At 45.7% G+C, this 16028-nt stretch overlaps 1 protein-coding gene across 1 annotated transcript in view; it reads right to left on the bottom strand.

Annotated features, from left to right (window-relative positions):
• LXN (latexin) overlaps positions 1-16028 on the bottom strand; it is a 213272-nt gene that overhangs the window by 12584 nt on the left and 184660 nt on the right. Inside the window, exons 2-3 of the mRNA XM_085610295.1 lie at positions 6129-6203; positions 376-556 (exon numbers count right to left, since the gene is read on the bottom strand). Coding sequence (XP_085466421.1) covers positions 376-556; positions 6129-6203 — 256 coding nt within the window. The remainder of the gene's footprint in view (positions 1-375; positions 557-6128; positions 6204-16028) is intronic.

The following is a 16028-nucleotide window of genomic DNA, read 5'->3' as shown; positions in this document are numbered from 1 at the left end:
TAAATAAAAAGTAGAAATATTTCTAGTACACTGGCCTACTTACAATGACCACAGTGAATAAGAATTTATATGAATATATACTGATTAGGTAATGGCTCTGCCTTTGTTTTGCCTTGGACGGTTTTCACTAGAAATATCTCTACTGCTTCTAGTGGATTCCCAATGGCTTCTTCATACAAAGTCCAGAAATTCCCCATGTCAACAGTACGAAAAAAGTCAAATCCATGTAATGGTTCCAAGTGAATGGCTATATGTTCTATCAAGAACCTAATGTGGCAGAAAATTGGAGGCAATCAATAGGACATTTCCAAATTATTTATCATTTAGGATAAATAAGTCCTCATCAAACTGGTGCAAACAAGGCCACCCGTTTACCTGGGATCTTCCCCGCCTCCAGCGGCTTCTCCAGGCTCCTCATTTTGGTGTAAAATGCATTGTCTGCATCAAGAGTGTCCTTACTGAGTTCTTGGTCGAGAGTGTAGGTTATTTCAGGAGCTCTTTGTGGACTGAGGAGATATATGATTTCAGCAGTGCAGTTTGCAACAGTGTTTTCTCTCTGCCCAAAGAAAAATATAACATATGAGAAATGAGGCAGCAGGATGATGCAGAAACATTTAGGCAGGACAATGTAAAAATCGTGTTTAGACTCACAGGACTGTTCAAGAACCTTGGCGGTGAGCTAGAATTGTGCGGTTGGCAGCTTGAGATGGAAATGTATAGACAGGGTTTCCTTGTGTTTTAAAGCAGTGGCACAGGGTTGCAGTTAGAGGTTTTATGTGTATCCATCAGGTTAGCAGCCTGTTTATGATAAAGGCACCGAGCAAGGGTGTAAAGGTTTTTTACAATGGGTGAGGCAATACAAAGGCGGTAGCAAGGAGCAACACTACTACCAAATACGCCAGAAGGGGATGTGGCATACATGCCGAAGCAAGGAGGGCATGTGAAATGTCTATTCTAAGAACGAGAAATTGAGGCCGCTCATAGCAGGGAGTAGTGAACACTTTGTCCAGTACCTGGATCAGAAAACCTGAATGTGCGCACTCAATACAGTCCATAATGACAAAAACACAAGGTACAAACTCAATTTGATGCAATCAAAGCAAAAAAAGAGTACAACGCCTGGATTGCACAGGGTTATCAAATGAAAGCCCTGGACTTGGAATATGGTACTTTAGCACCATAGAGTTAGGTGATGGCCCTGTAAACAAGGACTACATAACACGAAACTGATCACCAGTAACGACTCGTGATGGGGAGAAGGCAGACTTCACAGTTAAGGCAAAGATTGTCCATGCTGATGAAAAACTGCTCAGCTCACTTACAAATCTTGCAGCTTTCTTACTGTGTGTGCATATAGATATGCAGAGATAAAGACACAAAATAGTAGTGGGAAACCTGGAGATACCTACAGAGAACCACAAAGCGCCCTCATTGTTCATTTCTGGAGGTCGCTCTTTCACATCCAAATCAGAAGAGGAGAGAAGCAATGAGGTATTTTCACCAACTCACCAGGAACAATCTACATCGGAGGTCTTCAAACTTATTTTTTCTTTGAGCACACCCTCCCCCTCAATACGAGCATCCTTTCGCCCTCCCCTGAAAATCTTTAAGCCCAGGAGGCGCAGGGCTAACAGCAGGGGGTAGTAATTATAGGATCATTTTATGGGGTACTTTTTCTATAGCTCAAAATCCATATTAAATGTGAGACTAATGAAACAACATATGCATCAAAAAAACTGAAACTGGCAAAATAATCAGTGCTCCCCACAATTGGGTGATGTGAACCCCTCACACTCCTGGGACCCAATGCAAATGCACCTGGTGCACTAATGATAGCAGCGGCTCTGAGCAGCAGGCTACCTCCTTCACCCTTCCCCCACCATTACTGGTCATCTCTCCAATCTTGAAAAGAGAAGAAGAAAAGGCCCACTTACCCGGGCAGCAAGGGTTCCCTCAGCCCTAATGTTAGCAAGGAAAATGTGCCATGTGCACTTTTTGTAAAGTAGGGTCACTGAGCCCTAATGCAAGCCAGAAAGGTGAGTATCACAGCTATAAATGGCATTTAGTTGGCCTCTCACACCACGGGGTCTTGGTGCCACTGCATTGTCCGCACCAATGATACCTATAGCCCTTTCTCCTCTGCCTGCTCCACTGGGCATCACTACTTGACCTGAGGCCAAAGAAGGCTGTCTGCCCCTTTATGAAAAACATAAACAAAAAAAGGATACATGCCCAACATCATGCCCCTGGTGCTTGGGCTCTGCTCCTTGCACCATAAAGTTAACCTGGTGTCTAATACCAGCAAGTACCATGGGCACCCATTTCCTTTCTTGGTAGTAAAACAGCCATAAATGGGGTGCAGGGGCCCACGACACTCCTGGCCCCAGTGAAACTGCACCTGCTACTCTTATGGTAAAAATGGCCCTTTAAAGAGAAAAAAAGCAAGCCCCCCCCCCCCCCACATCTAATCTCCTTTCTCACAGCATCTCTCTGGGGAAGCTGTCTGTCCATTTGTAAATTCTAAATATTATCGCCCACATGGTGCACTCTCCTCTGGGTCTTTTCTTTGGCGGTATCCATGGATCAACTTTTCTTCTTTCTCCAAGGCCATTACTTTGAGGTAGCTGGGGTTCAAACTATCAGGGCTCTGCATCTGAATGCGACCCTGCTGTCCTCTTCTTAACAACCGCCTTCATTTACCCACATGGACATCTGTATGTAATGAGAAGGCGACGATGATGGGATCCATGGGGATCGCCCATGTTTTTTCAATTTTACAAAAATAGTTCTCATACTTTTTGATAACCTGGATGGTTAATGCAGACTTTGAGGTGACTGGCTGAAAATTAAGTGTGTCGTGTCTCCTGTGCTGTAAAGCTGAGAGAGGGACAAAGAGTAAAATAAACATGCCTTCTTGCCAAAGTGCTTGCTAGCTAAAAATAAAGTAAATATGTACAATTGCTAAATCACCAAATGAAAAGGCTGCTTTGGAAGCTGTATAGACAAACTGGTGGGGTCACTTGAGGCTTCAGGCTGAAGATATATTCTTTGTGGGATGTATTCTAAGTCGGTTATCAGATGAGTTCGGCAACGCATCGTTTTAATGGGCTCTTGTATAAATGTTTGCACTAGGTACAGTCTGATTGCCTATTGTTAAAATATATATTTTGAAAGCAATTGTTTTATCTTAAACAGTAAATCATTTTGCGGCAGCCTCTCTTATATTGTGTGTAATACAGTTTTAAAATAATGACTTTCATATTAACAGTGCTTTCGGTTGCAAGCGGGGACCTCCTAGCGCTATAAATACACAAGTCACTATTCCTCACTGAACTCGTGTGGCCATAACCGGCCTAATGACTCATTACCCAAATTATTTTATCAGATTCATACAAAAGTCACAATCAAAGGAATGTATTCTTTAAATCTTAATAAATATAGGATGAAAAGATAAATACCACATTGGTATAATCTGGTGCATCATACAATTACAATCATTAAACAAGTTGTAAGTATGATCTATGTTGTAGGCCATGCAAAAAGGATATACGTTTTTCTCCAATATTTTCAAATTGTAAACCAATCTCTTCTTGGTATACTACCTGAATATGGAGTTTTAAATAATGTGCTACCAAAATATTGCCGCAAGAATATCGACTACTAACATACCATAAAGGAAAATATAGGTCTACAATACTTAACTACACTTATACGTACTGTGATGAGACATGCATCTTCAAGGCACATAGGTATGGTGTTAAGAATAAAAAACGTATACTCACCGAAATGATACCATTCTGGTAGCATGATATTTTGTGCTTGATATTCTGAAATACAACTCTCTTCTCCTTATTACCATACAGCATAACAAAGCCTAACTCTTGCACACCTTCTTTTATTCTACCGTGACCCTTAATTGCATGTACCTCTTTGCCTACAAGAGCAGCACCTTTAATCACCACTATTCAGTGCTACCAAATAAACTCACAATACACACTCAGTACTATCCAACTAGGATTGACGAGGAAGCACAACTAAGCAGATACAGCTTTTTGAATCCAAGCGGAAATAAAATTAGGAAACTTGGCTTTTTCTGATTGAATACCACTTCTCTGAGAGCTCTTAGCGGACATTTCCATTCTTGAACAGCTAGTAAGCTGTACCCCTCATGTCTTGAAGAAAGTTTTTTATGCATGCCCTGATTCTGCCCTTTCTCTGTTGAATGATTCATTAATCCGGGGCTCTGTTGCAAGAGCAATCAAAGAAGCAATAGTGGTTCCACTAATCAAGAAAATAGGCGCAGATCTACTTGTCCTTACTATCATCCCATCGCTTCCCATTTTGGCTAAGGTACTGGAAGCCCACGTTGTTAACTCCAGCTGCTCTTTTGTCGAACAGTCCCAGTTTCTTGACTCTCATCAAGCTGGCTTCTGCCCTTCCCATTCCATGGGGCAGTACTCCTTACCGTACTAGATGAAATGAGGAAAGAAGCAGACAAGGGCAATCCCCAGGTACTGGTGCTCCTTGATCTATCTGCAGCTTTCGACACGGTCGACCATGAACTCTAGATGGAATGTGTCAGGGACGCAGGGGTCCAGGAATCTGCCCTTAAATGGCTCATGTCTTTCTTAGATAGTCTCTCTCAATCGGTTCAACTCTCCCAATTCACGGCCCCCAAAGTGAAACTGACCCAAGGCGTGCCGCAGGGATCATCTCTGTCCCCGCACCTTTTCAGTGTGTACTTCCTTCCATTAGTTCAGTCTCTGGGGGAAATTAATGTGTGCACTTTCAACTATGCTGATTTGCAATTAATATTTCCTATTGACAATACTCCTGACTCTATTCTGAATTTCCAGACAACTATGTTACATATATGTAACTGGATGAACAGCAACCACTTAAAACTAAATCCAGACAAAACAGAACTTGTCTTTAGTCGGTGGCTCTCGAAATCCTTAGAACATCAAATCTTTGGCCCGCTAAGTTCGGGATGTCACCCCTACCCTCAACTTCAGCAAAGAGCCTCGAATCACAATTGATAGCGATCTCTCTCTGAAGTCCCAGATCGGGTCTGTAGTGTCCACGTTTTTTCTAGCTCCGGAAGATAAGGAAAATTAGTAGATTACTTACTTTTGAAGCTCTTGTTCAGGTCGTTCTTTCTATGGTCATCTCCCACATTGATTATGCAAACTCGCTCTACTTCGGCCTTCTGGTACATTTAACAAGAAAACTACAAATGGTGCAAAACCAGGCAGCTAGACTGATCTACCATCAGCCGAGATGGTGTCACATCACTCCACTAATGAGGAAGCTGCACTGGTTACCAGTAACACAACGCAGTGCATTTAAGGATGCCTTATCTTTAAATCACTGCATGGCACCTGCCCGGAATTTGTCTTTACCCTCACCCAAAGGTATATCCCTGCTCGTAACCTGAGGTCATTCCACATTAACCTCCTGGTTATCCCCACCTGTAAAAGGAAGAGATTAGGCGGGTCAAGATTTGCTGTTCTGGCCCCTGGTTTTTGGAACTCACTCCCTTCAAACATCAGATCCTTACTGTGTTACCTTCAATTTAGGAGACTCCTAAAAACGTGGCTGTTCTTCCAAGCTTATGAATGAATCAACGTGCTGCAGACTATTCTCTATTACCAGCGCCAAGAAACCGTATGGTGTACCTACGCTCTACAACTTTTTTTAACATAAGTTCTTGGGACATATCTATAAAATTCAGTGCCTGAGTATTTAAACAATTCTGCATTGTAACACTTTTGGCCAACTGCACTATGAAGGCGACACATATATTTTATTATATTTCCTAATATGGAACCTGTTTAGATATGGAGACTAGGAATAACTTCAAAATCCACTTTTAAGATTTTGAGGACTCTCACTCACCTCAGACTTGTGCCTACCAAATTAACTCTGGGAACACCCAAAGCATGTCAGATAAAACACCAGATGCGTCAGGGCCATTGATTGAAATGAGAACCAGATGACAACTAAGAAGTATGATGTTGTAGTTGGCTGCCTTTGGATTGATGGAAAGTTCAGCGCCAGGTGAGCGAAGGCCCGCCTCTGCCATACCACAGAATTGGAGTATGCCCACCTAACATCATACTACTTACATTTTTGAGGATGTCCCGGAGTGGAAAGGTTAACTTGTATTTGTGCTTTTTAACTCCACCAGCTTCCTCGATGTCCTGAAAACCAAAGAGAACAAAAGTTGATTCTAAACTTCTTGAATCCTGCTGCAGAACATTTTAACAAGTGAACTTTTTTTGTAATGTATTATTCTTTATTTGGCTTCTGCTTTAAGAAAATTCTCTAACAATTACAAAACAGTTCAACATTATTATTGAAGGAACCTGGAGGGCTTTCTCAGTATTAAATGGACGCCAGGGTGAAGGACGTGGAGGATGCCACTGAGACATTGACGTCAGATACGGCCCTTCATAAGCAAAAAGTGGCCCAACCCCGTGATCGGCAGGTGAAAATGGAAGGACTCTTTGACGACTACGAAGGGAGAGTGCGCAGGAATAACATAGTCCCGGAACGGGCGGAGGGGCCGGCTGCAGACCTCTTCGTCGAGGACCTGGTGCTGACCAAGCTCCAGCCGAAGCACCTGTCCAGCTACTTTTCCATTGAAGGCGCCCATCGGGTCCCAGGGGGAAGGCCAAAGCCGGGTGCCCCCCCTCCACCCTCCCCCCCCACCCAGACCAATTATAGAACGAGTGTTCAACTTTCGCGACCGTGATGTTATACTTCAAATGGCACGAGCCCGCCCACCATTGACACTGGAGAATAGCGCATTCACCTTCTTCCCGGACTTCACCACCAAAGTGCAAGCTCAAAGACGCAGCTTCATTACAGTCAAGAAGGCACTACGAGACAAAGAAATAAAATACTCTATGCTCTCCCCAGCAAAGCTCATGGTTGAATCGGAGGGCAAAACTTGGTTCTTCTCCTCTCCAGAAGAGACTTGGGAATGGCTGGAGGGCTGGCGAGGAGTCGGGAGGCCAAATGACAGTTGAAATGTGAGACTCCGAGGTAACAGACTGAACAATAGGGACACACCTCGGGATGACCCAAGTCAGAAATAGCTGATCTCGGCCTCGAAGGGCTGACAAGGTGGGGTGTAGTGAACTCTAAACATTGTAGCCTGGGAGACACCTGAGGCCCTTGGGTACGGGGTGGGACACCTGACAAGGTACTGGGGTACTCTTCATGTACCTGTTGCTGACGAGGTATGATCCGCCAATGTTAATCCAAGCTGGACTGCCAAAAATATGCTGCTCTGATGGTTAAAGCTCAAGATAGGACTAGCATAGATCTAAATCCCATAATGTGTAATATGTTTCCATCCTTAACTCACGGCGAGAGCGGGAGTGTTCTACACCAAGCTACTTTCATATGGGGTGTGGGCGACAGGCACTCTGCCTTGTTGGGGGTGGGTAGTTTGAAATCCTCCGGCAGGGAGGGGGCAGGGGGGGACTGGAGGGCTTCTTTTTTTGGTTTTAATGTTAAATGTCACGATGCACAGTGTTGTACACTAGATTTGGAAAACGGTGTCCTTCCTAAATAGGCACGGTTTATACAGCTGAAGTTCACGCAATGCTCCGCAGCCTAAGGCCAGTCCTAGTTAAATCAGACAGCTGTTTGCCCACTCGGCACACATCTCAAGAATAATGTTATCAATTACACTGGAATCGTTTTGAGAGCACCCCTGAAGAAAACGACTCCCAGAGTCAAGTTTGCCAATCCACTAGTCAGAGCGGTACTAGTGCTGGTGATCTCGAGGGGGTTGGAATGAGGTGAATTCCTAGCCAATCCAGCAACCGGGCAATATTTTCACATAAAATTCCTCGGTTTGGAAACTGATCTGAGTCTAGAAATACTTGAACATAAAATGCTGTTTTGACCATCACTGACATTTCTCGCTTCTGCCATACCTTACCATCAGCTCTTACCTCTGGGTTTCCAGGCTTATCTTTTTCTGGAATGTTCTCTTTGGCTGACTACTATTGCTAACTCACATTGCTTTATGTTTTAATTATTCTGTGAAGATCTGCACCGCAACTGAAGAGAGCACAACTGTGTTTTTCAGTTAAACGCAACAGGTAGGTCTCCTGCAGCAGAACTATATCAGCCCATTGGTCCTAAAACTCTAGAACTGATCTCCTTGCTGGTAAATGGATCCACCGCAAGATTTAAAAGTGAGGTAATTTCCTTGTACGAATGCAACCCTGGTAACATACTGTCCGACTCCTGGCGCCGTTGTCTCATTTATGCATCTTCCAATTGCCCATCAACGTGCACTATAAAGAAATATTTATTTATTGGCATTTCTTCAAACACAAAGGCAGGTCAGGGCAGGCATGCCCCATCATAGGTATGCAAAAATCAACAGCTGCAAAGTACCCATATTACATACACATCAAAGTTAAAAACGTCAATGTAACCTGGCAATGCTGGGCACAAATTGGTCCAATATAGGGAACATAGTAGGCGTCCACCTACCAGGGAAGCGAGCTGATAATGATGCCCCCGACTGAGAGTATGAGCCGACACCGCTTCCAGAGCCCAGACTAGGAACCTATCTCAAAGGACACGGAGTGTGTGTTGCTAGACAGCTCAGGAAATGTGCCCAGCCTGCCACAGTCCAGAGGCCTGGCTCACCCTCTCGGGGGCAAAACAATGAGTGCCTCTCAGTTGGGTAATACAGCCTGTTCGTTGCTGTATTAGGGATCAAAGGCCACAGCTGGAAGTCTAGGACACTCTGACACAAAACCCCAATTAGTATGTGGGCATGTGAGCGCAAGCAGCACACACAACACGACACACTTCGGTGTCCTGTTCTTATGTGAGTCGCCCTATTTATTGCTGTTTAGTTCTTCCAAACTGTGTTTGTCCACTTGATAAAAATGTCCTTCTACAGTCCACACTACAAGGCAGTGAAGACACCCTTTCATACCCTGAGGATTCTCCCAACAAGGGGTCTGTTATGACCTGAGAGCCTGTCCTAAGGACTGAACTCGACAACAAGAAGCCCTGCAGGCCCATGGCTCATTCAAGCAGCACATAAGCCTTGATGGCCTGGTTCAGCCAACAAGCAGCCGAGAAGAGTTGAACAGCCAGGGCGGCCTCCAAGCACGACAGAAACCTTACATAGTTCAGTGTAGCCCACAAGCTGCACTCAGGACAGCCTCCAAGCAGCACTGAAGCCTTCCAGGGCCCAGGCTCTATGTCACAACCTACCAGCAGCACAGAAGCTTTAACTCCCCAGAGAGACTTACAAACACCACAAGTGCCCCAGAGCCAGCAAAGCAGCTTTCTGGACCATGTGTATACCGTCACCACAGAGGCATTTCTATGCCCTCCTGCGTAAGACACTGATGGAGGGCTTGCAGGGTGCAGGCAGAGAGAGACAATCAGCACACGACTGACTACACTCTCTCACTGATACGTAAGTTCAGGAATCAGAGGCTTACATACTCTGTTTGGCATTTAGGTGGTGTGTGTTAGGATTAGCAGGGGGTGCATTTCTACTTTCGGGGGAAGAAAATGTATCTAGGAAGAAAAAGGGCTTTGTTTTGTTCTTAACAAAGGTGATCATTCCAAAGAGGGCAAACATTGGATGGGCATGGATAGTGAAGTAGTTCATTACTCACTAAAAGTGTTTTTTTCCCAAAGAGAGGCCAAAGATTAAATGGGCACGGACACTCTATTGCTTTCTCTCACTCGTACAAACTTCCCTACGCCTATGGGCTCAAGATCATGCCTGCATCTCATCAGAAAAAATGATGCTAAGTAATGTTTATTTCTGCAGATTAATTAAAATCATTGCAATTTACATAACACATATGAAAAAATGATGCCTCTATCTGCGTGTCTGGCATCCATCAGTTCCTCTGTACATCCCTCAATTCATTTGTGAGTCTCTTCCAGAGTCCTGTATGTCTGTTAGTCTGCAGACGTGCTTTCATGTATGACAATGACGGCCTGTGTGCATGGATACCAATACGTCTGTGGACATGAATGCGTACTTGGCTTGTGTGTTTCTGTCGGCCTGTGCATATAGTGGCTGTATGCCTGTTGGTTGGTATGTGGGTACGGGTGATGCCTGCGCGTCTGTTGGTCTGTGCGCATCGGGACATTTTAAGTCTGAGGACATGGCGATCTACTGGTTTGTGCGTCAGAGTCATAAAGTGTGTCTGCACGTAATGTATGCACGCAAGTTGCGTGTGTATGTCTTAAAACCAAGACTGAGCAAGAGGAAAGTACATCTGTAAACTCAGAAGAGGAAGGACAGTGCATAATGGACTTCTTAGTTCAAATGGATGTGTTATTTTACTGGAAACCAATGAATGAACCTCCTGGCACAAGTGAATATGTTGTGACTCATGTTTACAAAGGGCTAGATCCAGGCGTGCTGCGCCCCTCTTATGAATGAAAGAAGCGAAAAGGCCGGTCTAAGGCTGAGCCATTTCTCGGATAACTGCACCTGCATAAAAGAACATAAAAGCAGTAGGCGGGGCGACACCTAGTGGCGGCACAACATTTCGGAAAAATGCCATAACATGCCAGGCTTTTTAAGGTGAATTTCTGTTGCGCCCAGATTGCTGAAAATCCTTGCACTGTTACTAGAACAAGCCCAGCTTCTAAAGTGGTCCGGACGCGAGTTCCCGCCGCGTGAAAGTGAAAGCAAATTTGTCATACGTTTATAATTACGGCGAGACGCGGTGGAGCGTGGCGCACACGCTTGGCGGGGGCGGTGGAGCGCATTCCAGGCGGGGGAGCGGACCCTTTGAAGTATGATGCCGAGGCAGTGACACGTGCACGCGCCAGTGGGCTGAAGCGCTTCCCCAAACGGTTTGTATGGTGGCACGATGCACGTGATTGTGCGCGTGCTCGCCATAAAATCCACTTTTGGGAGCACTTTGAAATGCCCCTCTTAGTAGAGTCTCGCATAGCGATTGCGTAAACGCAATAGCTAGGCGAGACCTAAAAACTATTTAGGGGATAAGAGCCATCTTTTCTCACACCTCACTACTCCCTTGGAGTAGTTCCTCTTTCTTTGTCTTCCTCTTGACTCTGGGTTTGCATGACTGTTTAAATGTACTTTTTGTCTCTCTTTCTGACCAACTCGATCCCCTCTCGAGGGTCCTCTTCAGCCATGCCTTGGATCTATGCTGCTTTCTTGGTTTCACAATATCATCTTTACATGTGAAAATCAGCTTCATGCGAAGCCACCACCTCTTGGTTTCTTTAAGATGGGCAGTCACAGCCCTCATCTTTTCTATTTCTTGAGCATTGCTTTTGCTGGGTCTTAATGCAGCTTGATGTGTCATCTTCTTGTAGAGCGTCACATAAACTAGTCTTCAGCAGACCATGGTAGAGGCCTCTGTAGTGAGCTCTTGCTTTTAATGACTTGAGTGATGTGCATGATCTGAACTCAGTCTCTGCTCTGAAGAACAACTCGTATTCATAAAATATTAGGTCATTGTTCTGTACGGTCATTGGTGTACTGTTGCACCATGATCGCTCCTCTCAATGCTCACGCCCGCCTCAGAATCAAATTCCAAACAAGCACTGGCATAGCCAATAGGTCTCGCCTTTGGGACCTTATATGTTTAGCTATGCAACAGTTGCATAACTAAATACTTATAAGGTCCCAAAAGCGAGACCTATAGGCTATGCAAAGCGGCCGTGCGGCCGCGAAAGTGAAAGTAATCGCGGTAAAGCGCGCGCGCCCGCACACATGCACTGTAGCTCCAGGCTGGCCTGGTAGCACTTTTTGGAGCCCTCTCAATAAGTCTCGCCAGACCAGCGCATGCGCTGGGTCAGGCGAGACCTAAAAAGTGATCCATTTCCCGCAGTTTTGTGTTCACTCCATCTTCGCAGGAGCACAGCTCAAGCGCCACATCCCGGAATAAGTCCGCTTTGGTGGGGGTGCTTGTGCTTCATATTTCGAGTGAACTTTCAGTTCCTTCCATTCACTGGAGGCTTAAAACACGTTTCCTCTGTGATTCTTCAAACTGAATTGCATATTTGATTTTCTTTGGGTATTTTGCGTGCCTTGCTTGTGCAGGGTCTATCCGGAAGAAATATGAAGGTGATATGAATTTGCCTCACATAACACTGGACTGCTGTAACCTGCAACATTGATGTTTTCTTCACCATGCTAAAATCTGATGACGTTCCCGCCTCCGATCTGAGATGTAGTGCACCACTGCACCTCCTTGTACCTGGGAAGTGATTTTTCAAAACCTGCTGCTTCTGCAGGAGCTCTGCTTATATGCTTTTGAAGTTTGCCTGCTCTCAACCATGAGCTCATCCCTGCATCTGCTTGTATTGTATCACAGCTCTTGTTAATAAATACATTTTCAGACTCAACCAAAATCTGAGGCACGTCAAGCATACCACACAGCAGGAAGAAGCCACGCCGGCTTCCAGCAGAGCTCCTGGCTCAGCATGCACTGAGAAGCCAAGGCGGCTTCCAGCAGAGCTCCTGGCTTAGCAGGCACTAAGAAGCCAAGGCGGCTTCCAGCAGAGCTCCTGGCTCAGCAGGCACTAAGAAGCCACGCCAGCTTCCAGCAGAGCTCCTGGCTCAGCAGGGACTAAGATGCCACGCCAGCTTCCAGCAGAGCTCCTGGCTCAGCAGGCACTAAGAAGCCATGGTGGCTTTCAGCAGAGTTCCTAGCTCAACAGGCACTAAGAAGCCAAGCCGGCTTCCAGCAGAGCTCCTGGCTCAGCAGGCACTAAGAAGCCAAGCCGGCTTCCAGCAGAGCTCCTAGCTCAACAGGCACTAAGAAGCCACGCCGGCTTCCAGAAGAGCTCCTGGCTCAACAGGCACTAAGAAGCCACGCCGGCTTCCAGTAGAGCTCCTAGCTCAACAGGCACTAAGAAGCTACGCCGGCTTCCAGCAGCGCTCCTAGCTCAACAGGCACTAAGAAGCCATGCCGGCTTCCAGCAGAGCTCCTGGCTCAGCAGGCACTAAGAAGCTAAGCCGGCTTCCAGCAGAGCTCCTGGCTCAACATGCACTAAGAAGCCACGCCGGCTTCCAGTAGAGCTCCTGGCTCAACAGGCACTAAGAAGCCAAGCTGGCTTCCAGCAGAGCTCCTGGCTCAGCAGGCACTAAGAAGCCAAGCCGGCTTCCAGCAGAGCTCCTGGCTCAGCAGGCACTAAGAAGCCAAGGCGGCTTCCAGCAGAGCTCCTGGCTCAGCAGGCACTAAGAAGCCAAGCCGGCTTCCAGCAGAGCTCCTGGCTCAGCAGGCACTAAGAAGCCAAGCTGGCTTCCAGCAGAGCCCCTGGCTCAGCAGGCACTAAGAAGCCAAGCCGGCTTCCAGCAGAGCTCCTGGCTCAGCAGGCACTAAGAAGCCAAGGCGGCTTCCAGCAGAGATCCTGGCTCAGCAGGCACTAAGAAGCCACGCCGGCTTCCAGCAGAGCTCCTGGCTCAGCAGGCACTAAGAAGCCAAGTCGGCTTCCAGCAGAGCCCCTGGCTCAGCAGGCACTCAACAGAGGAACAGCGAAGAAGCAGCCCCCGCGGCACCGCCTCCAACAGGTAGTGGGAAGTCTCCCAGAGCCCTCTTCCCTTGGTGCGTCTGAGCAGTCTGCTTAACACTAAGCTGGTTGGTTAGGTTCATCTTGTGGATGTGCCCGAAGGCAATATGGTGGGCTAGAATAAGACAACAGGAAGGAGCCCATGCTCTTCTCTGAGGTGGACAACCAGCCGGCAATGACAATGTTTTTTCTGCAAGGATTGGATCAGTACGAACAGGATTTAAATTGCTGGCTGGGTCCACATTTGCCCACTGACTTGAATGGGGGTGATCCATGAAAGCATTCCGTCTGATGGAAAGAAAAATGCAGTGACTTACACCTGCACGGACACTTTATTCCTGAATGTGATAACTTAACAAAACCTACTACCATGGATGATTTGAACACGCCACTCCCTGACCAGAACATTTTCCGTCCCGTCATTTTGTTTGCTCAATCAGCTGTAGGACTGATTCACAAAAAGACTTTGCAATACAACTGTGGGCCAGCACGAACTTCCAATCTCCTTTCCTTTGTCCAAGTTTATTTACCAAGAGATGTTTCCTTCTGGGGTATAGTTCACCTGCAGTGGTGCAACTGAACAAACTGCTCCTTATTAGATTTGTGGCAACCAAGCTTACCAGACTGTCCCAACAACGGTCTGGCTCCTGCTTTCCTGCCTACATAGTACACACTTTCAGACACTCAGCTATAACCTATTCAGTTTTACACTAAAAAAAGAAAAAAGCAGTTTCGGAGAAGGATTCATTTTTTGAATTACTGTTTCTAAACTATGGGATGGGTCTGTCAATTAAAGGGATGAGACGAGTTGCCAGAGAGCTGGGTGAGGTGGAATATTCCACTGCTAATGCTCTTGAAAGTGTAACAAATCAACAAATAAAATTCCATAGGTGTGTCATTAGGACGAGGCAGGGCATAACATGCGCTGCTCTGCGAGGCATGCTGTACTGAGGTATGGACTTGAAGTTCCATCCACTCTCCGCCCATCTTTTCAATTGGCTGCTGGGACTGTCCTTTGTAAATGTTGCCTTTTGATTTGTTAAAAGGCTTGTTAGTCCCTGCTTAGTACCTTGCTGTCTTCCTTTGCAACCTCCCATCAGGACTCGACCTTTTATGTGTCCTTACGGTATTACTTGCATTAGCCCTTCAGGAGAACTATTTGCCTAATTAATAACAAGCATTAAAAATGCAATAGGTCTCGCATTTTTTTGAGTTAGAGCTATTAGCGTTGTAAATGGTAATGTCTTTGACCCTTGTGTTATGGAGTGGATGTATGTTGTTTGAGTGGAATTATGTGGGTTGGATTGGAATTGTTAGATGTGGAATTGCGTGGTGTGGAGTGGAGTGTATTTGTGTAGTGTAAATATGTGTTAGGTGAGCAATGGAATGATGTATTTAGTAAAATTATGTGATGTAAAGCGTAGTGGTGTAGAGTAAAGTTGTGTATAGTATAGTGGCATGCAGTGGCGCTTCGTATATTGCAATGGAATATAGTGCAGTGGAGTGGACACAGGCTGAGGGCAAGTGCAACACTCCTTCTACTACCGGCAGTAATGGAAGCCAGCTGGTAGGTGTTAGAGCTGCATTGCATGAGGCGCTCCGCAGTAGAAGCAGGGGTGTTTAGGCACACACACACGTGTATGTTCCAACCATGTGCACACTTCTTGTACTGAGGCGTGCGGCAGTCGTGAGTCTGCAGTTTTATATCAGCAGATGGGGGTGAACAAGGACCTAAAACACTCAATGGCGATGTTTTCACACCCTCTGAGGTTCTGTAATTCTCGAGACTGACTCCATTTTATATTGTGCCACCATTTTGTGTTGCCCTCACGTAGGATTGTGAAGGTAGCCTGGCGAACAAAGTGGCCTGGCCTTCTTAGTCTATGTATACCTTAACTAGGTTTCTTTCTGACTCTGGAATGAACTGTAAGAAACTGACCTCTTCACCTGAAACTGACCTTGCAAAGCCAATTTCCCTGATCGATCTTTGTCTGAGATTGCCAATCAATGTTCAGGACATCGTTAACTTTTAGTTTCCTTGCACATGCCTTATCTTGTTCATCGTCTGTTACTGTTTCTTTTTTAATGTTTCTTCATTACATGGGTTATGCTTTCAATTATAGGTTTGTCCGGCTTTTGGAGATTGAATTTGGGACATTCCTAATGATTAACTTTTGGGTTGGGACACTGTACATGTAATCATGCCATGCCCTGCAGTGCCATCTAAATCAGATTAACCTTTGTGAACTATGTAATTATAATGTTTTGCCCATATCCTGTTAAAACCCCAAAGGCTACTCACCTGCTGACCCTCCAGATTTTCCATTTGTTTAGGAATGTAATTGGTACAACTCCCTTACATGCCTGGGGCAGGATAAAGAGTATATAAGACGTGAAGTAAGACCATTCTATGGACTACCTCATTCAGTTGCTACGGCTTCTGTGTGACGTAGTCACACTCATTT

This window comes from Triturus cristatus, chromosome 6 (assembly GCF_964204655.1).
Source record: "Triturus cristatus chromosome 6, aTriCri1.1, whole genome shotgun sequence".
NCBI lineage: Eukaryota > Metazoa > Chordata > Amphibia > Caudata > Salamandridae > Triturus > Triturus cristatus.
The sequence above is the reverse complement of the archived record's forward strand: the minus strand, read 5'-3'. Positions and strand labels throughout refer to the sequence as shown.